This window comes from Elaeis guineensis, chromosome 5 (genome assembly GCF_000442705.2).
Source record: "Elaeis guineensis isolate ETL-2024a chromosome 5, EG11, whole genome shotgun sequence".
NCBI lineage: Eukaryota > Viridiplantae > Streptophyta > Magnoliopsida > Arecales > Arecaceae > Elaeis > Elaeis guineensis.
In genome coordinates, this window is record NC_025997.2 from 3,379,438 (window position 1) to 3,400,749 (window position 21,312).

The window sequence follows — 21,312 nt, forward strand, 5'->3', positions numbered from 1 at the left end:
AAGAAAGGAAGAGATAAGAAAAAGAAAAAAAAAAAAAGAGAAAGGAAGGTGGAAGAAAAGAAAGAAAAAAAGAAAAAAAAAGTGGAGACAGATGGAAGATATCTATTGAATATATAGCCAGGATGATTGCTAGAATAAGATGTGATAATGGAGCATCCCATTCCATGAAGATATCGAAAATCTCCATCCTATAAAATTTAAAATCTTGATGGATAGAACTATAAAAAGTGATGTTCTTATTTATTTTTTAATCAAAATATAATATTATAATATTATTAAATCATGTTAAAAAATTTTTGTTAGGATTATTAAATTAATATTAGAAATTAATGATATTATTAACAATTATATTTGCTTAATGTATGCTAATATTAATGTAAAATGCCTTTCGTTAGTGCCATTATCTTGCATGGGGTCATTAGGTTACACTTAGATTTATTAAGTTCTATTGGCATAGTAAAATAACATATAATCATAAAATAATAAGATCAAGAACATAATAAAAAATAGAAACATATTGTCTACAGGAGATATTTAAATTCGATATAGTCGAGTTATTAGGGATAAGAGTGGCAATCAAATCAGGCTCCAATATATGCGAGTCGAGTCGTCTTCATTGTAGATTAAAAATTTATCAACTTAAATCCAACTATTTTATTAAACAAATCAAAAATTAATACATAAATCAAATTATTTTATCAAATAGGTAATTTAACCCAACTTACACCAAATCGAACCAAGTTAATCAAGTTAAACGGTTAAGTATCGTCACTTTGATTAGTGGTTCTACTTTCACTCAAGTAATTCAAGCTTAAGCTAATCAATACAACTTTGGGCTTAAAATTTAGTATTCTCTATGTGTAAGTAATAGCTTTTGTAATATTGTAATGGCACCATGATACATTAGATAAACTTATATAATATTTTAAATATAATTTATTACAATTGCATGATAAATCAGCTGTTCCATGAGATTTTATCTCATAAAATAATTCACCTAGTATTAAAAGTGTAACTTGGATTGGGCTTCATGTAAACCAGGAAACACAACCTGCTTGTTTGGTATGGCTTGTTTGAGATTTATTGGGCCTAGAGTCAAAAATCTTGACTCAATCTCAAGTTTGTTTGGTTAGATTTGAGCTTAAACCTGATGAGATCCTAACACAAGTCCACATATAAACAATAAAATTATTATATTTTTTATTTGTGTTTCCTATTTTTTATTTAATTATATATGTTTATCATTAAAAATAACGAATGGTTGAAGACTTGTTCCAACAAATTTTAATTTTTTAAAAAATCTTGGATATTGCAAATTTGCCCCCATCTAGTCCTATATATTATATAATAACCTAACATAACGAAACCTAACCACCGTGACATAATCTAAATTTGGTTTAAAATGAGATCGGATCAAATAGGGTCAAAGAAATAAGATGGATTGAATTGGACTGGGTCAGAGTTGGGAGATATAACCCTCAATGCTACCTAACCTGCCCAAATAATGGAGCTCTTCCTAGCATTTTGTCACGAACTTGAAATGATATTGAACACACCCTAAATCATCTGCAAGGAGAAACTAATCCAGTGTAGGGCAACTCTAGCACCTAAGGACATTCTACTCCATTAGCATCCTTTAAAAGCAAATTGACTAAGATTGAACTAAATTAGAATTAGCTGTTAGCCGTCAACCTGTATGATCCAACCACCCAAGCAGCTAACCTGCTCAGTATGGATGAGACGGCTGTCAAGATCGGCTGAACGAAAGTTAGAAGTAAAAAAAATATGGTTCTCACTCTTGCTACATGGTATGAATGACAACTTCCATGAGCTAGTCTTATGTAGAGATGGCAACAGATCGGATAAAGATTGAATCGATCAATATCCATATCCGTCCTGATAGAAAAAAATTATATCTGTACCCATCCGTACCCATCTTGAGTCATATGGGCTCCAAGGATAGATTGGATTGCATCAGGTATATCAAATCGATCTCTCCTTCTCCTTTCCCCATCTCTACCACCGTGCATGATCCCATCTGGCCATCCCCAAATCTTACAAAATATCGTGCTTCCAGCAAGTTTAAGCTCTCTAGACCTCAAGGGACAAACTCACACCGCCACAACTCCCACAAAATCCTATATGCTTGAGAAAAAACCTCAATCGAAGCCTAAAAACCCTCCGATCTCTTTAGGTGCTCTCCTTTCTAATCGAGACTAACACAGTTGCAACTCACACAAAATCTCAAATGCTCAAGAAAAAACCCCAACCAAACCTAAAGAACCCCTCCAATCTCTCTAGGTGCTCTCCTTCCCCATAAATCTCAAAAAAAGAATGAAATGAAAAGAAAAAGAATTGAAAAAAAAAAAAATCAATCTTTATGGAAAAAGGTCTTATCCATTAATTCTTTCCATCTTTCCTTTGTTTTTCGTTGATTTTTCTTATGATTTCCCTCATTTTTCCTCTAATTTTTCTATCCTCAAGAGTCTCGATTGGGAGGAGGCTTTGAGCGGCCAATAGGGAAGCTTGACGATGGCTAGGATTTCGACATTGGAATCGCCGCCTAGGGGGGAGGGAGGGGGTCGGCTGCCTCTAGGGGTGGGGTGGGTGGGGGGGGGGGGGTAGGACCATCGACCACCAAGCGAAGTGACAGAGAGAGAGAAAGAGAGTCAGGGCCTGAGGGAGGAGGGTTTGATGTGAACGAGCGAGAGAGAGAGAGAAGAGAGAGAGAGAGAGAGAGGTGGGGATAGGTTTGACATGAATGATAGAGAGAGAAGGGAGGTGTTTTAAATTTAAATAAAAAATATATGAGGATGAATATATGATTATCCGTATCCGATCTGAATCTGCTTCGAATATTTTTTCTAAAATCCATACTTCTCCTCCCCTCTCTCTCTCCAACTCTAAGTCGATCCGGCCAGTACCCACTAGATCGAAAAAAATTTACCACTTATAGTCTCATGGTTCGGCAAGCACAATGGGCTAGGCCCAACACAACACTAGTTGAATGTAGAGGCAGCTCTTTAGTCACCGCCCACGACTTGATTTGATTGACAACAGATATAGCCACATGGACTGCTGCCTCATGCGCCCTCTGCCCAATGCAGATGATTGAAGAATATTCAGCACTCATTTAGTTCGCTGGATGAATTTTTCTTTCCAAGAAGTAACTTCTTAAAAATTATTTGCAAAAAATTACTTCTTGAGAATAAAATTTTGATATATTTGATTGATCATGAAAAAATAATTATTATAAAATAGCTTATATTTGATTGAACATTCATTTTCTTGAAAAAACTATATAAAATACCTATTATACCTCTAATGGATATAAAACCATATTTTTTACTCATAAACTTTATATAAATATAAATATTATATTTATATTAATATAATATAATATTAATATATTATAATATAACAAAAACTATAATAATTTATTTTATTAATATAATACTAATATATATTAATATAATATTAATATTTAATATAATAAATTTATTAATATAGATATAAATATAATATTAAATATAATATTGTATCAATATAAATATCAACATATAATATAAATATTATAATAATATTAATAAATATTAATAGTATAAATATTAAATATAATAATATTATAATATTAATATTGATATTAATATTATATTATATAAATATATAGATAATATTAATATTAATATAATATTATATCACTACTCAATATTTATTCTAACTATCATTGATATTTTAAAAATCTTGACCGTTGATTCAAAAAAATATTTTTAAAAAAAATACCACACTTCTCATCTCATAAAAATATCAAAATCTACTCCTCTCATAAATTTTTATTTTTATAAATATGAGAAGTAAACTTTTTTTCATCTTTATCCTCTTGAAATTCTAACCAAACAAAAGATCCCTCTTCACTTTTCAAAAACTTCTTCTTCCACTCTCCGTTTTCCGTCAATCAGACAAGTCCTCGTAGCGAACCGAGCTTCCTCATCGGCCGCTATCAGCTCGTCTGCTGGAGCAGCAGGATGTCCTTCGCCCGTCCGGCAGTATTATTGCGCGCCGACACATGAAGGCGCACCTTAAACATGCCTCGCACAGGAGGATCCAAGATAGCCCATTGAAAAGCTGAAGTAGAATGCATCAGGCTATCGCTTTTACGAGCTCCACAACGGACCTCGAATGTCTCTCATACTGTATATACTCCAGTAATCAAATGGTATTAAAAAAACCAAGCATCATACATATAGTCAACCGTCCCAGTTGCAAAAAATAAAGTACAAAGTACGAATATTCAGATGATTGTTTACAAAAGAAATGAAATTATTGGCCACTAACTCAAAGCTATCAACAATATAAACTAGCATAAAAAAACAACTTTCCTGATATTTAATATTTTAAAAAAAGAAAAACGGGTTGTGACAAGCAATCCAACCTCACAGAAAGCCGCCCTCCGTCCACAAAGAACTAGATTTACCATTCCGGTTGGCACCCTTGCTGGACGGGCTGTAACTGTAATTATCATAACCATCATCTTTCACGTCATCCCACCCAGCCCAGCTTTCACTACCTTGGGTCCCTTTCCCTGGCTGTTCTTTCTTTTCTTCCTCATCCCAATTATCCCAGGAGCTGGCAGCGTTGTAATGTTTGAGGGAATTCCCTTCCGAGGAATTCCAGCCCTTGTTTTCCTGTCCAAAATTTTGATAATACCCATTTCTCTCCCCTTCCTGCCTTTGCAAATCATCACCCTTCCAGTTCATCCCATCCTTGGTGTACTCCTCAACCTTTTGTGATGCCATCGCCATAACACCTTTCATGATTCCCCATGTCTTCTGCCCAACTTCAGTGGTTTTTGTGGCAACTACACCATAGTTTCATTCACTTTCTGATCATAACCTCCCTCCTTCACCTGTAATTTAAAGAATCCAATATAACATATCAAACAGGGATCATAAAAGGATTTAATAGGTGCTTAATGCAAAAGATAATCCCATTTAAAATGTTATTTTTGAATGTACGGGAGTATTGTAAACAATAATCTTTTCAGATCTTTCAAGTATGCATGTAACAATCGGTTACCGAAGAACAATAAATTAACCACGTTTCCACTTGGTGGGATAATTACCTGACCCTGACAGGAAAAGACCTTGAGCAATTTACATCTTGAAGATGTCAAACACAGACTCTTGGTTAGCAAAGAAAGCACATTCAAAGCCAAAATGTCGTCAATCAAATAATAGCATTAAAGCTTGAATAAGAGGAGGATGACTGTTGGATATGAGTTAATAATAGGAACATCAAAGGCTTCCAAAGGAAATGACATCAGTAGTTTACATCCACAAACACCAACATCAGCACAGAAATGCTACCAAACTTCCCTTTCAAATTCATCATATATCTATTCTTAGAGATTCCTAGCAATTTCTGACATTTTTAGAACTTCACAAACAAAAAACCTTTTTCAAGGGATACCAAGATTAAGGAAAAAGACTGTACCAACAATCTTACAATAATTAACAAGAGTCAGGATGAAGAATCAGTAGCACTTCCTAATCCATTTGGTGCACAAAGGCATCATGAACTGCACATAATTTCTATTCAGTATATCATTGATATGAAGTTGGGACTATTGATGATACCCTGGGGTAATATTGGTTCATTACAGGCACACTACGAATAGGTAACTCTAACAGGCACATTAGAGTTTAGACAAGGAAGATTCAAGGAAACAGATGAACAATGAAATTGAGCTAGGTGCAAGTAATTGCATCTACTTTCCTGTACGAAACAAGCAGAAGACAAGATTTCAAAATACAAGACACTAACTGCAAGCCCTTTCAAATAAATTAAGATGACAAAGTATACTTTGCTATTCTTTCCCACCCAAGCATCACCTCCAAATTGGAACATCTTCAAATCATAACAGATCACTTCACCTAAACCTACCTAAATCTCCCCATCCTCTTCCTTTATAAGAGTATAACTTAAATTCAATATAGCCAGAATAGGTTGGGATATCTCTATCTTGTGTTGCCTAATTCATATACATATATAAAAACTAAGATATGATAAACAAGTATACAATTTTCCCAAGAATAACCTTCTTGTGTCACTTTGTAAAAGACCGGACATCTAGTAACTAGGAAAAAAAAAATTCTTAAAAAGTGGGTCTCTATCGTAATCAAAACATGTAATACAAACATAGCTATGACATCACAAAACCATGGAAATTTAGGCAATGTTGAAACCATCTATCTGGGTTGGCTTTATGAATTCCTATTTGCTTATTATTCTCATATATATGGCTTTCCCAGAACATTTATTTACCTCTGCTGGCTGTTACTACTTGAAATTAGCATAAAGTGGTAAAATAGTTTGGCCAGGTGACCAAGTCTTATGCAAAAAATTATGTATACCAATAATTTCAAATTGATGTAAATGTAACAAAAAACATAATAATGGCAATATGCTACTGAAAATTAATGACTAAGAAAGTCAGAGGCTAAACGATAGGCTATAAAGGGCATATGAATAAATCATATCTATTGTATCTCATACATCAGAAAATTATAAAGCAGAATTTAAAGGAACAAGAAGGGTTGTGATAACCAATAATATGATATTCTTCAAATCATGTTTAACATGTTCTTGTTTCACACAAGCTTGTTAAAAGAGCTGACCCTTGTGAGCAAACACAACGAAAATAGGAGACATGCTCTCATTTTATTATCAAATTTTCTCATTGATTTGTAAAGCAAGCCTCAGATATTAAAAGACCAATGATAAACTGGAAAAAAAAATGAGAAGTATAAATTCAGAACCTGATCAAAGTTTTCTTCACTATCACTGGCTGGAAACAATCATGTATGTATAGCACTGAGGTGAATTAGCTATGCTTGAACTGAATATGAGAACATTTATGACTGTTAAAGATGCTAAAATACCAATAAGAAAATGAAAGGTACCTTGGATGTCAGCTCTTTTGTGCCTGCTTGGACAACATTGGCAGCAGATTGTGCAGCAGAAGCTGCAAACAGGGACAGACGACCAAGACCCTAACAAAATAAATGATAACAAGTTAACTTACCAGCAATTAAAATACTGCATATGATGTGCGGCGACAACCACATCACAATGTGGAAAGGAAAAAAAGAAAAAGCTTCATGACAGATGAAAATGGAAATTTCCTAGAAAGCAAAGAAACCTTTCACTTTTAAGGTAAATATAAACGATTAGAACTTGAAGAACAACAATTTAGCAGAAAAAAGAACACAGTAATACGATCAAATTTACTATTATAAAATATTTTAGAATGGCCTATGACATTAAACAAAGGTAAGTACAAACAGAACTGTTTAGATCTGTAATCTAATTTTGAAACCCCATATCAAGCCATGAAAGTTCTAGAAGTAGCAAATGGATTAATAATATGCATCTATCTTAGGACCAAAACACAGGGCTAAGTATAGATGAAAGCAAAAATTATAATAGCCCTTTATTTAGTTAAAAAAAGCAGATACTAGTAGCTAAAAATATACATGCATATATGCATGAATGCCTAGATGAGGGTGCATAAATCTAACCATATAACTTGCACATAAAATCTATATGCAAGAATGTAGGTGCATAATTGTACGCATGTTGTCTGTGTGTAATATGTGTGTGTGTGTGATTCTGCAGGTATAATAAACAAAATATAAACCAACCACACATAAGCACATGTAAGAATATATAATGCATATGCATACACATATCTGAATACATATACACTTACAGAATTGAACTGAACTCCTATCGAAAAAATTTAAAACCATAGTCTAAAAGTCAACAACATATGACAGGTCATCTTTATTAAGATTGTGCAATATGACTATTGTTCTAGAACAGTTTAGATGCCTATAAATCAATCATACTTTTGAGGTTTCTAATGACACATTATGTGATTCCAGTAGTAGAATATGAACTCAAATCCTCAATATTTTAAAAGGCAGCTGCAATATGCGGACTGCATGGCACAAATGCATTATACCAGTTGCATGTTCGGGTGAATAGACAGTTGGTAGTTTGAATATTTAAAAAACAAATAACATGTATTAAATGCAATAACAATATCAATATGTTTTATGGACAATAATATCTGGTAATTTGTGTTTGCTACTTAGTACCTAAATCTTACTAACAATAATGATAACATAGCAACATATGGACATTGTTAATATAAAAATATCCAACCTGATTAAAACCTACATCCAACCAAACCATTAGGTTGAACATGACTCTTTGCATAGGTCTGCACAAGAGTGGACCAGCATGCAGTCACACAATGTTAAAAGGCTCACATATAAAGCCATACAATAATAAGTAGGCTGCGTAGGTAGCAGCACAATGCAAACCATGTTGCATATAGAAGAGCTCACAATAAATCATTTTTCAGCCCACATATGACCGAACACGTGTTGCGTATAGGGTATGTAGTTGTTAAGGGACTGCAAATGCATATGCAGCCTCATACACCACATATAAACATTGCAAATCCTTGTCATATAATCCACTCCACCCCTGCCTTTATTTTTCATTGGACTCCCATAAGCATTCTACCACTTCCTCCTTTTATGTGTTCACTTTCTTCTCCCCTCCTTGTCCATCATTCTTTCATTCTCTCCCCTCCTTTCCTTGCTCATTCCTTCTTCCTAAGCACCACATTAGCAGCCTACAAGCTCACCATACATCAACAGAACAACAATATTGAGTAGTTTTATAATAAATAATAAAAGACAGTCACCTGAAAATAGTAACATTTTTGCATATTAGCAAGAATGAAAGGAACTTTTTCTTCATCATATAGGCTATGGTCAACATAAGTCCATGGTCTTTTCAATTGGAATTTAATGAGAACTTTTCTAAACAGAATGCTCTCTGTCTCATATTCTCACGCAACACGCCCACACCCCAAACCTCAACCTGCCTCCGATACATTGAATCAAACAATCTCTAGTCCACCACCAAGACCAAAAGCTTTGATGCCAAATTCCATCTCCAAGACAACCATAAATGTCATCACTAGAACTGCCAAAATCACCACTCTTCTAGTTTACCAGCACCACCACCTCCCATCACCCTTCCACTATGACCCCTGTTAATATTTTCCTATGTTGTCATCAAATTCAATGATAGCCCAAACCACCTATTTGTGGCAATAAACCAACAATAAAATCTTGCTGTCACTCCTACTATGTTATACGCCTCCAACACCTTAACTACAAATCAAATAATACTGCCACCAGCCATTAAAACAAACCCTCACATACTGCTTTTTCCTGATCCAAGACAGGTGTTACGTTATTCTAAACTAAGAAACCAAAAAATGCAGCTCCAAAAAAACTTTGATCAACATGCATGTGTCATTTGTTGGATATGTTAAGGTATTGAATTCACACAATTCTCAGCAGGTGGTTACATGACTGAGCATATTTCTTAAACGGTTAATGCAGTGGCTACAATTCATCCTTTATCTTAAGAAAAGTTGGATCTCACTGATTGATGACAGAACATCAGAACAGATCTCTGGAACTAAATTCGTTAAACAATTATCAAAAGTTTAGAGGACATTCTAAAAAGAAGATGAAGAAAGAAAAATCCATACCTCTTAATCCCATTATAGAAGGTACATAGAGGAACATAGCTCTTGGATTCCCATTGTCTCATAAGAAAGAATAGCCAACATCAAAAATGTTCAAGGAACACATACTACTATCAAAATAGTCAGAATGTGCTGGGTGCTCAGAATGGCCTCTTGGGGTTCATTGGGACAGTTACGTGTGATAATGCGGAGGCATGGTTCTCATTTACATCCCAAAAAGGTTGGTTTTCATTTCAATAATGTTCTTACAATAATGAGGTTTGAAAAATTTTCTCCCCTTAAACCTCTGGGCGAAGGCCATCAGTATCGTTAAGAGTAATGACAAAATCATAACGTCCCTAGCTAAGGGAGGTGCAAAAGTTCCCCCCCATACAGGGAACCCCTTCACAATAGATACATGTCTTTTCAAACTTTTGGGTCTGACCTCTTTCCAACAATGTTTTCTGAAACATCTACACCGATTATTTAATATAAAAACGGGTAGTGAACATTTTCCAAAGCACGGAACATACGCAGCGACCTTCCACGCATCCTTAACAAATCATATATCGCTTATTTAAGTTTCAACGGTAAATATTGAATAAGTCTAACCAAATGTACTTATTCCAGCAACATAGAGTTGGCTATCTAGGAACATGCAGACTAAACAAACAAAAATATCATAAAAATTAAAAATTAAAAATTAAAAATAACAACAACAACAACAACAATAATATATCTTCACCTGAGAAACCACGGAAACAGGATCTCGAACCACATCTCCCTGTGGATTATTCCGCTGAGCAGATGGAGGAGGGGTCGATCCAAACCCCACATACTTTCCCCCCTGAGACGGCGGTATCCCCTCCGGCCTGGACACATTCTCGGCCATCCTCTTCGCAAAGAAGCTTTCCTTATTCGCGGCCGACGCCTCCAGCTGTGCCCTCGTGTAGATATCCTCCGTCGACCTAGATCTCGCCGGCTGCGCTCCTCTCCCGCCTCCACCGCCGATCCCCCCAGCCCTAAAATCACCCGTCGACTGATTCCGCCTCATGTCCGACGACGACCTGAAATCGTCGCTGTCCCAGCTATCCCATCCCCCATTGCTCGCAGCCGAGAAACCGGAGCCACCACCGATCGGCGGCTTCCTCGCCCCGGAGGCGCTGCCACCGCCGGCGGTCGTGAGGATTTCTTTGACAGCGGGAGGGTCCCGCCAGGGGCGGCCCTCGGCAAGGGCCTGGATCCGGTCGCGGTAGATGGCGGCGGCCTTGGTGTTGTACTTGGCGGAGATGTCGGTCTCCTTAGGGACGCCGTACTGAGCGAGGAAGGCGTTGAGGCGGTCGTTGCCGCCTGCCTCCATCTTCTTGAGCTGGATCTCGGACCAGGAGTCCATCGTGACAGAGCGGACGAAACTGATATGGACCCCGAGGCCGCGGTGCTTGCCGGAGCATTCGAGGCACATGAAGACGCCATAGGAGACGGAGGCCCACTGCGGGTTCTTCTGAGCGCAGTCCACGCACGTCTTGTTCCCTGGCTGGGCCTGGAGATCCCGAAGCCGCCGCGACGCCGTCGCCGCCATCCCGATCCCGATCCCGATCCGCAGGATCTGGATCTCCGATTCCAACAAGATAGAATGGACCCCAAGATTGGAACGAGGGAAGGAGAAAGAAATCAAGAAGACCACGAGATCAAGGGATTGGAGATCGTTTCGATCGATTTCGGGGCAAGATGGGAAAAGAAAGGAAAGAGAGAGAGAGATGAGGCTGAGGGGTTGAAGTTGAGGAGGCGGCCGCCTCTTCCTGCTTTTTTCACCCTTTTCTCGACTTGGGTAGCCAAAAGACGGGGAGTGGGGTACGGTGGTAATTGGGGGTCGCCGACACGGGAACGAGAAGCGCGTTGGACACTTAGAAGTAGGAAAAACGTTCAGCTCGAATCGCGGAGTGAATACGTGGATTAGTACCCGTTTCCAAGAATGCCCCTGGGACTTTATGGAAGGTGGTCGAGTTGGATTTTTTTTCTTAAAATAATTAGACAGGACCTTTTGGAGCGAAAAATTTTTGGTTGAACCACATCTACCATTTTATTTTCAGACCAATTCAATCAGTGATGCACATATATCCAACTAACGATGAAGAGAGAAAATCACCAATGCAATTGAAAAGAAATCATGATTAGTTGAATCAATCGTGATTTTGGTTGCGGTTGGATACCGCCCGCATCGCCACGACGCCACCGAACATGGCGTCAAGGCTAATCAATTCTCGCCGCTGACTTTGGCCTCCCCGACAGCTGCTAGAACCTCACCACCCTTGTCTTAGATGCCCTCTTCCACTAGACTATGTCCCTCACCGCCGATCACAGCATCCCTCACCTTATCTTTCAGATCACCGGCCTCCTCAATCCATCTACCCTCTCCTCTCGTCTCGTCCTTGCCTGATTCGGCAGTTGCACCATCGATCACCGCCTTGGAGGGCGAAGATGTCCCTTGGTGACGCCTCCCCATCATCTCCTTCCCCTCAGTCGATTTAGATCTCTTTGATGACTGCGAGAACATCATTCTCATTGTCAGCGAGGGCGGCATCTATGCCAACAAGGATGTCAGTGCCGAAGTAGTCGAAGGCTTAGCAGATCTTGTAGGTGGCAATGCGAGCACCGGTGGCCTTGCCCTGGGCAGCACCGCCGGCATACCGCAACAGGTTGGCGTGGTGATGGTGAAGCCAGTAGTGGTGGATGTCATGTGGGTCCTGTGCCGTCGTGGTCGAGAGGGGAGGCATACTCCAAAGGCCTCCCACTGGTGCGGCCGTCCACGGTGGTAGCCGTTTGAAAGCATTAGAAGAAGCTCCTGGTACCAATGAGAATTCGGTTGTAGGGGGATGCAGAGAAGTCGATGCCAGCCTTGTAGGCACCATGCCAACGAGAGGGGACATGGGGAAGAGTGGGGGGCAGAGGAGAAGATGGGGCTCCGGTCAGATGGCAATGTCCAGGATGCCAATGACGACATCCTGTGAGGCAGCCTCAACGGCCTAGGTTAGACAGGCAGCAGGGGTGGAGACGCCGAGGAACCGAGGGGAGTGTGTGGTGAGAAGGGGAAGGCGGGGGTCCTGATGGAGGTAGAGGATGGCGAGGTGGCGGTGGAGGAGGGGGACACCTCAATGGAAATCTGAAATCGCGATTTGCATCCGAGAATAGGAAATCACGATGGATTCCTCGATGATTTTCTTTTCCTCCCTACATGTCGAGTCGTGGTTGATCGTCCAAAATTGATATAGTGGACCTGACACAACCGATAATTTTTTCCTTGGAGCAGAGAAATGGAGAAAGTATTGGTTAGGCCGGTTTTACAACATGAATTTTACACCATTTAATAAAATATCACTATACCATCCAATAAAATTTAAAAATTCTTATTTTTCAACGAAACAAGATTTTTAAATTTTGAATTACTGATTTGATAATATTTCATTAGATGTTCAAAATCAATATGGTTGAATAGACCAATAATCTTCCGGAGAAATGATGCGGTCGCTGGGCGGCAGTCAGTGTGGGTGGGCCGTGAGATGGCCACTTGTTGGTCGCGACAGGTGGGCTTTGTTGGGTGACGAAGTGCCAGGGAGACCGACAGCATGAGACCCGATTGGACTGCATGTGACCTAAGCCCAAGCAAAGTCCATTTTTAAGTCCATATCGGTTGTCCCTCGAATTTATCTTTTCTAATTTTTTTCCTTGACTTTTTCTTCCCAATGGCATATGGTATTTTTTGCATTCGTGTCCAGATCCGCAGGCCAAAAAGTACAGGAATAGAGAATCCAGTCTGTTCCATTATCACACCACCAGCTTCCTAATTGTCACTTGGCATGGATCATGAATACACGTGGGATTTTCTCGCAAATCCACCCTACCTACTTTTGAGAGCGTGCATCTGAGTGGTTGTGGCAGCTCCCCAGTCATAAAACTTCACCGCTGGTAGGTTCGTTTCCGGGAATGGGTTGAACCCAAACCCACCCGCTCAGTCAATTTAGAATTTATTTGAATTTTTGGGCTCAAACTTTTATGAAATTCATGAGATGGATCAACACAACCAGCTAAATCAGAGTAGATTAGATCCATCTTTATAAATACCCAAAGATAAATTGGAGTGGGCTGGCCCAAATTCAAAAGAGAAAAATGAAGAGATCTGTTGGGCTTTTTTTTTTTCTGTTGGATTCAAGCATGCACCACGTGCGGTGCAAAACGCATGCATCACGTGCGATGATTGGCTCACGCATGGGAAAAAGTAGCGCATGGGTAAAAAAATTTTTTTTGCCGGCCCACACGAGTCAATTCACACACCGCATGCGGTGAACAAAGAATTTTTTTAGTTTTCTATATTTTTATAAATATACATTTATCCCAACTGATTGTTTTAGTCCAACCCATGAATCAACGGAGACTGCACTCGCTTAGCCAATGCCATCCCAGAGAGCTGGATCATCTCCTCCTAATCTCATCCTCTACCATCTGAATGGAGGAGATCAAAGATATCCTCCTCGACTCATCCATGTCAATGCCGATGAATATCGGCCATCAGCACAGTGACAAATTGACAATTCACAAGTTGTCCAAGAGGTTCACCGACTGGTCATCCCCCACAAGCCCGCTATCGTTAATGGCTATCCCTTTCAATGGCTCTTATTATTGGATTACCGCTATATGGTTCTGCACCTTACAGGCTGTTTGGACTATCCATATATGGCTCTGCATCTTTGAAGTTGCTTGCTGCCGTCTACTACCATACTTATTACGTAATCACCTATACTTCAGGTCCTAGGTTTATTATTTTCATATCTTGAAGAGGATTGCTTTGTTTGCCTCGTATATATCAGTTGTTGCAGTCAATTCCCGAATGTGCTTGAGTTCGATGACAAGCGATCAGCAAAATAAGCCTACATTAATTGAAGCTATGTCCGACGGAGACTCTCCAATGTCTAGGACAGCAGAAAATGGTGAACAGTAGATTTAATATAGAAATCGGCAAAGTTTAGCCCAATCAAAAAGCCTCTTACCACTATTGCCCCCTAACTTTTTTTTATAGATATTTCAGGTGTAACTGTCTTACACATGGAACCCCGCTTATTATGACACGACAGAATAGTTAACCCCTATTATCAAACCATAATCATGAAGTTAGTGGGCGATTTGTGCCCACTAACAATCGTAGTCTGAAGTCGTTATCTACGATTGTAATATCATAATTGTAGATTCTGATACTGACTGGATGTCGATAATCTAGATATACCGACTGTATGTCGGTGCTTTTGGTATACCGACTGGCTATCGATCGATAGTTCTGATAAATCGACTGGCCGTCGATTATACAATCAATCGAGTCGTCGAGATGGGTTGCTGCCTAGGAAGACGATCAAGAGTTATCGATAGGCAATCAGCTTATCTATTGATAGTCGGTTATCTGTGTTTCGCGATGTCGATAGAAAGTCAGATGACGAACTCTATAGATGCTATCGCCGAATGAGTAACTCTTTTGAAGGTCCCGTTTTGATGATCCATCATCTATTCTCGACACTAAGTCGAGTTGACCGACCACAAATCGAGGGAGCTATCATTGAATCGGGAGGGAAGTAGGTCCAATTGTCCTAACATCAGTTATAGTGTTCAAGCCTGTATCATATCTACTTTCATATTTTGTAAACACGTAGGTTTCTGGTCTTCAATTGCCTCTTTTATGTCTCATCTATGCAGGTTGGGAGCTGCATTTTTTATCTATGGGCCCTTGTTTATTGGCCCATTTTTTTGTATGGGTTTTATATACTCGTGCAGTAAATTTCATATTACAGTTCTCATCAATAAGAATTTCTTTATATACTACAGGCGGTGTAAGAAATCCGATATATAGTATATCATCTCATCCAATTGGTCCACATAGTTATCACTTTCCAATACATATTTAATATCTGTAGGCCGATTTTTTTGTTTAAAAATTTTATATGATAAAAATATCCATCTTTTAAAAAAAATTATGACATCTTGTAGCATAATGTAGCCCACGATGTTATAATATGGTCTCGGATTTCATAATATAAGAGGGTTATTTTTGTTCAACTACTTTCCAATGTGTAATTAATGCTTGCAGGTCGGCTTTTTCGTTTAAAAATTTTGAATGACAAAAATACGCCTATTCTTTAGAAAAAAATTATGACATCCTGTGCATGTTATAGACGCATGATGCCATAATATAGACATAAAATGTGTTGTGGTTTTAATAATGTGGAGGGCACCAATAGTTCTACATCAGTTGTGAGTCAAGGGGGACTTTCGTTTATAAAGAGAAAAAAATTCTTTCCACGTGAGGCATTTTTTAAAGGACAAAATCGTGAGGCCCACAGGCTAGAGCAGACAATATCTCATGCGATGGATCGAGCCCTTGTCTGCAATAATGACGTGCCAGATAGGGGTCGAGGTCCGCCTCGATTCTTTGGGGCTGAGGTTCGTCTCAACTGACTGTGGCCCTTGTCCGCAATAATGAATTTGTTGCAGCCAATCCTCTATTGCACCCGTTGCCGGAGAAGAGCACTTGCAAAAGAAGTCCGCACTAATCGGAGTTGTGTCCGACAGGGATCCTCCGATGTTTAAGTCAATGGGGAGTGGTGAACAGCAAATAGAATTTTTAGAAAGGCAGAATATCAGTCCAGAGGTGTCTTACCAATGCTATTTATTTACCTTCATTTTTTAAGTGATTCAAGTATAACCGTCGAGCATGTGGTCCCATTTTTTATGGCATTAATGGGTATTTATCCCGATTATCGGGCCATAATCATGGAGTTAGTGAGCAGTTTATGCCCACTAATGATGGTGGCATGTAGTTATTACCCATGATTATAGTATCATATTTATATATTTTGCAGTCGGTCATTTGATAATCGGTTATGAAGATGGTAAGTCGGTCATGACATGAAGACGGTCAATCGGTCATAAAGACGGTCAGTCGGCTATGACATGAAGATGGTTAGTCAGCCATGAAGACGATCAATTGGCCATGACATGAAGATGGTTGGTCGGTCATGACATAAAGATGGTCGATCGGTCATGAAAATGGTCAGTCGGCTATAACATGAAGATGGTCGGTCGGCCACGACATGAAAATGATCGATCGGCCATGATATGAAGATGGTCAGTCGATCAGAAAGATGGTCAGTTGGCCATGAAGATGTTGCTTCAGCTATGATGATTTAAGTTCAGCCATGATGACTCTGCTTTGGTCAGATGACTCTGGTTCAGCCATAACGATTCTGCTTGGGCCAGATGACTCTGTTTCGATCAGATGACTCTCGAGCGTAATTCTGAAAGTTTCTTCCTTTCCAGAGCCTCTCCTCTTGGGATCTCTTGGCTCTTCTAACATAGGTATGGAACAAAAGTCGATCTCGAATGTGAGAACCGACATGGAATCGGGGGGAGCAAATCTGATTGTCCCAACAATTGCCCCCACTTTCAAGTCCAAGGTGGCTTGACGCGTTGGACGATCGGAGTCAGCATATCTTCTGCCATGACTTCGAGTCCCGATTCTATGGTTATTTCAATTGATAGTGAAAAAAAAATTTCTTTTGTTTCCAGACCTTAGTCTGATTTTGTGGCCTCCAGTTCGTAGTGAAAATTTTTTTTCTGTGTTGTCTCTTTGAATATGATCATCATTTATCATAGATAATTATTGAATATTTTCTGACTGATCAGAGTTGAGTTGGCATATTCTTCCTCTCGACATATTCTTTCGTCCGACCGTAGTCGAGTCGACATACTGTTCCATCCGACTGTAGTCGAGTTGGCATATTATTCCACCTGATCGAAATCGAGTCGGCATGTTGTTCCATCCGACCGTAGTCGAGTCGGTATATTATTTTATCTGATCGTAGTCGAGTCGGTATGTTGTTCTGTCTAACCGTAGTCGAGTCGGCATGTTGTTCTGTCCGACCGTAGTTGAGTCGGCATGTTGTTCTAATCGACCGTAATCAAATCGACATATTATTCCAACCGATTATATTTGAGTCGGTATATTGTTCCGACCGAACGTAATCGAGTCGGTACGTTATTCCGTCCGATCGTAGTCGAATCGACACGTTCCGTCCGACCGTAGTCGAGTCAGCACATTGTTCTGTCTGATCATAGTCGAATCAGTATGTTATTTCGTTCGACCGTAGTCGAGTCGGTATGTTGTTCCGTCCGACCGTAGTAGAGTCGGCATGTTGTTTTGTTCGACCGTAGTCGAGTCGGCATCTTATTCTGTCCGATCGTAGTCAAGTCGGTATGTTGTTCTGTCCGATCGTAGTCGAGTCGGCATATTGTTCCATCCGACCGTAGTCGAGTCGGTATTTTGTTCCATCTGATCGTAGTCGAATCACCGTATTGTTTCGTCCGATCGTAGTCGAATCGGCATGTAGTTCTGATCGATCATAGTTGAGTCAACATGTTTCATCCTATCGAAGTAGAGTCAGCAATATTCTGCTGTAGAGGAATGTTGTTGTAAATTGTTCCGTTGATTCGGAATATGATCGTAAGCCGTTCCATTATAGAGAAATATAGTCATTATTTGGAGGAACTTTCCAAATTGTTGTTTGGAGAAGCTTTTCAAATGTCTGCCCCCCGAAGTCTCATTGCTTAGTCATTTATTGGCTTTTTAATTTGATGGTCTAACTCCTGGAGCTTCCACTCGTAGTTGTTCATGCATTGGAAATCCTCTTGAAAAGAACACTCCGGAGTAAAATCTTTGTTGGATGAGAACAAAAAGAACATCATCATTTTCTCTTATCAATTTTTTTCAGGAGAGAGGGGAATAGGTGGCGATCGGTGCATTGAGAGTGATAGGCTGAGTGGTGTGGCCCATCCCACCGATGAGACTGCCTCGAGGTTGCGCCATCATCGATTGTGGCTGTGTTTATTGTTACTTGAAGATGTGGACCGCTTTTGTCAACATCTTTACTTGCTGTACAAAGGCAGCAAATTACTAAGCATCCACGGTGATGACTGGACATGAAGAACAGGGTTCTGTCGGTGGAGGTGGAGGATTTTTTCGATGAAAAAATTGCTAGATGGAGTTGGTGGAAACATTCTGGGCTCTCATTTTCACCATAATAACTGGATTTTTGCCATGATGATTGGATTTTCTGCCCCTTTCTGGCGTGCCAATCTGTTACGGCCAATCCCTGTTACGTTTGTTGTCGGAAAAAAGCACCTGCAAAAGAAGTCCGCACTGATCGGAGTTGTATCTGGTGGGGACCCTCCGATGCTTAAGTCAGTGGGGAGTGGTAAACAGTAGATAAAATTTTTAGAAAGATAGAATATCAGTCCAGAAATGTCTTACCAATACTGTTCATTTATCTCTTTTTTATAAGTGATTCAGGTGTAACTGTCGAGCACATGATCTCACTTTTTATGGCACTAAGAGGTAGTTACCCTGATTATTAGGCCATAATCAAAGTTAGTGGGCAGTTTATACCCACTAATGATTGTGGCACGTAGTTATTATCCATGATTATAGTATCGTATTTATATATTTGGCAATCGGTTGTTTGATAGTCGATCATGAAGATGATCAGTCGGTCATGACATGAAGACGGTCAGTCGGCCATGAAGACGGTCCATCGGTCATGATATGAAAATGATTGGTCGGTCATAAAGATGGTCAGTTGGTCATTAAGACGGTCAGTCGGTCATGACATAAAGATGGTCAGTCGGCTATGTAGATCAATTGGCCATGATATGAAGATGGTCAGTCGACCATGACATGAAGATGGTTGGTCGGCCATGACATAAAGATTGTCAGTCGATCATGAAAACGATCAGTCGGCTATGATATGAAGATGATCGATCAGCCATGACATGAAGATGATCAATCGGTCATGAAGATGTTCAGTCGGCCATGATGACTCAAGTTCAGCCATGATAATTCTGCTTTGGTCAGATGACTCTGGTTCAACCATAATGACTCTTTTTCGGCCAGATGACTCTCATGAGAGCTGAATTCTAAAAGTTTCTTTTTTTCCAGAGCCTCTCCTCTTGGGATCTCTTGGTTCTTCTTATATAGGTATGGAACAAAGACCAATCTCGAATATAGGAGCCGGCATAAAATCGGGGGGAGCAAATCCGATTGTCCCAGCAGAATGTTATAAATTTTTTAAAAGACAGAAATTTTCATCATCCAAAATTTTTAAATAAAAAAACTAACTTCTAAATATTAAAGTGGTGACTACGTATACCAATCGGACAAGATAATACACTCTACATCGTCCTACGGTTGATCGCCTTTCCTCCAGCACCATCCCTCCTAAAGCCCTAGTACTAAAGTAGGCGAAAACTAGAGAAGATAACGGTTGCCTCTGTTCTGGACTTCACTCCCCAAGGGTGGAAGAAATCCGTGTTGGAAGGTTCAAAGGATGCAAAATCCTTTTCTCTTTTATTTACCAATCCGATCTGCTGTGCTTTTGAAGAAGAATTAATCAAGCGGATCCAAATAGATTGGTCAAGGCTTGTTGCTTAGGATAGTCAAGTTGCCTATTTTTCTTTAGTTCTGTTGCGGCCAATCGCCTCGTCGTCCGACCGCCGGGAAGCGTGCTCGTGCACCTGCAAAAATGAGAAGTCCACTGACCGGAGGCGGCTCCGACGGAGACCCTCCGACGATCAAGTCAGAGAGGTGACTGGACAACAGTGAAATGTAGACGGAGAGCTCGAGAGAGAGAGAGAGAGAGAGGGAGGAGCGAGCCTGCATTTTTGAGAGAGACGGAGTGGATCGATCCTTTGCACTGTTGCCTTCTCTGGTTTATATAGTGGAGCACGGTATGGCACCGTCATTAATGGCGCGGACAAGTGAGGAACTGTCAACTCACTGTGGGCGATCAGAGTCGCCGTGAAAACATCACGTCGTCGTGCGGCTGTCAAATCTCCAGGGTTGACAATGCCCTCGGTGGGATAATGCCCCTAGGAAGCCGTGCCGCATGTCACTGTCAGAACTGACAAGGTCTGGTGGCCGTACGGCGATCGGAGGAGTCGGCCGACCCTAGGTCGGTGGCCAGCAGAGTGGCGTCGGGCCCCTCCGTTGGTCGACGAGCTCTCCGTGAGTCGGCCATCGGACCTCTGGGTTCGGTCGGTCGGGGAAAGGTGCGCCCGACGTATCCTCAGTCGGTCGGGAGCTGGTAATTAGCCGGTGATGGCATCCGTCAGTCGGTCGCCCCGACCGACGATCGGTCGGTCTGTCGGTCAGTCGAAGTCGGCCGGGCCGCCAGTCGGTCGGGTCATTGGTCGATCGGGCCACCAGTCGGTCGGTCGGGCCCTCCGACAGTCGGTCGGTCGGTCGGTGGGTATCCCCCAACAGTTGCCCCCCTCCACTCCTAAGTCGGGTGGTGAGCTGGCCGATGCTTTCATTCGGGCAGCAACCCCGGACGACTGGGAGTAAAATTGTCGCATGCGTAGATCCGACCGTACCGCCGGCTGATCCGATGTCATACGCCTCATAAATGCCAAGCGATCCGGACGTCTAGTCGATGTCAGAAGTCACATCGGCGTCAGGTGTCAGACGTCACGTCTTGTCGTCGTCAGGCGTTACGTCGGTGTCAGAAGATCGGGCGCCGGACGATACGGCGTCAGACGACCGGTTATTCGGCACCGATCGCGGGAGAGTGGGCCGCTGTCAGGCGTCCCATCGGGAACGTGAATCG

At 40.6% G+C, this 21,312-nt stretch overlaps 1 protein-coding gene across 1 annotated transcript; it reads right to left on the bottom strand.

The window, feature by feature from the left end:
• Positions 1–4,198: 4,198 nt before the first annotated feature.
• Positions 4,199–11,438, bottom strand: LOC105044452 (probable ADP-ribosylation factor GTPase-activating protein AGD6). Its single transcript, XM_010922363.4, is given in 4 exon segments — positions 4,199–4,864; positions 4,867–4,906; positions 6,963–7,052; positions 10,362–11,438. Coding segments are annotated over 4 exon segments (1,395 nt in total). The 5' UTR covers positions 11,196–11,438; the 3' UTR covers positions 4,199–4,433.
• Between the last annotated feature and the right edge of the window lie 9,874 nt (positions 11,439–21,312).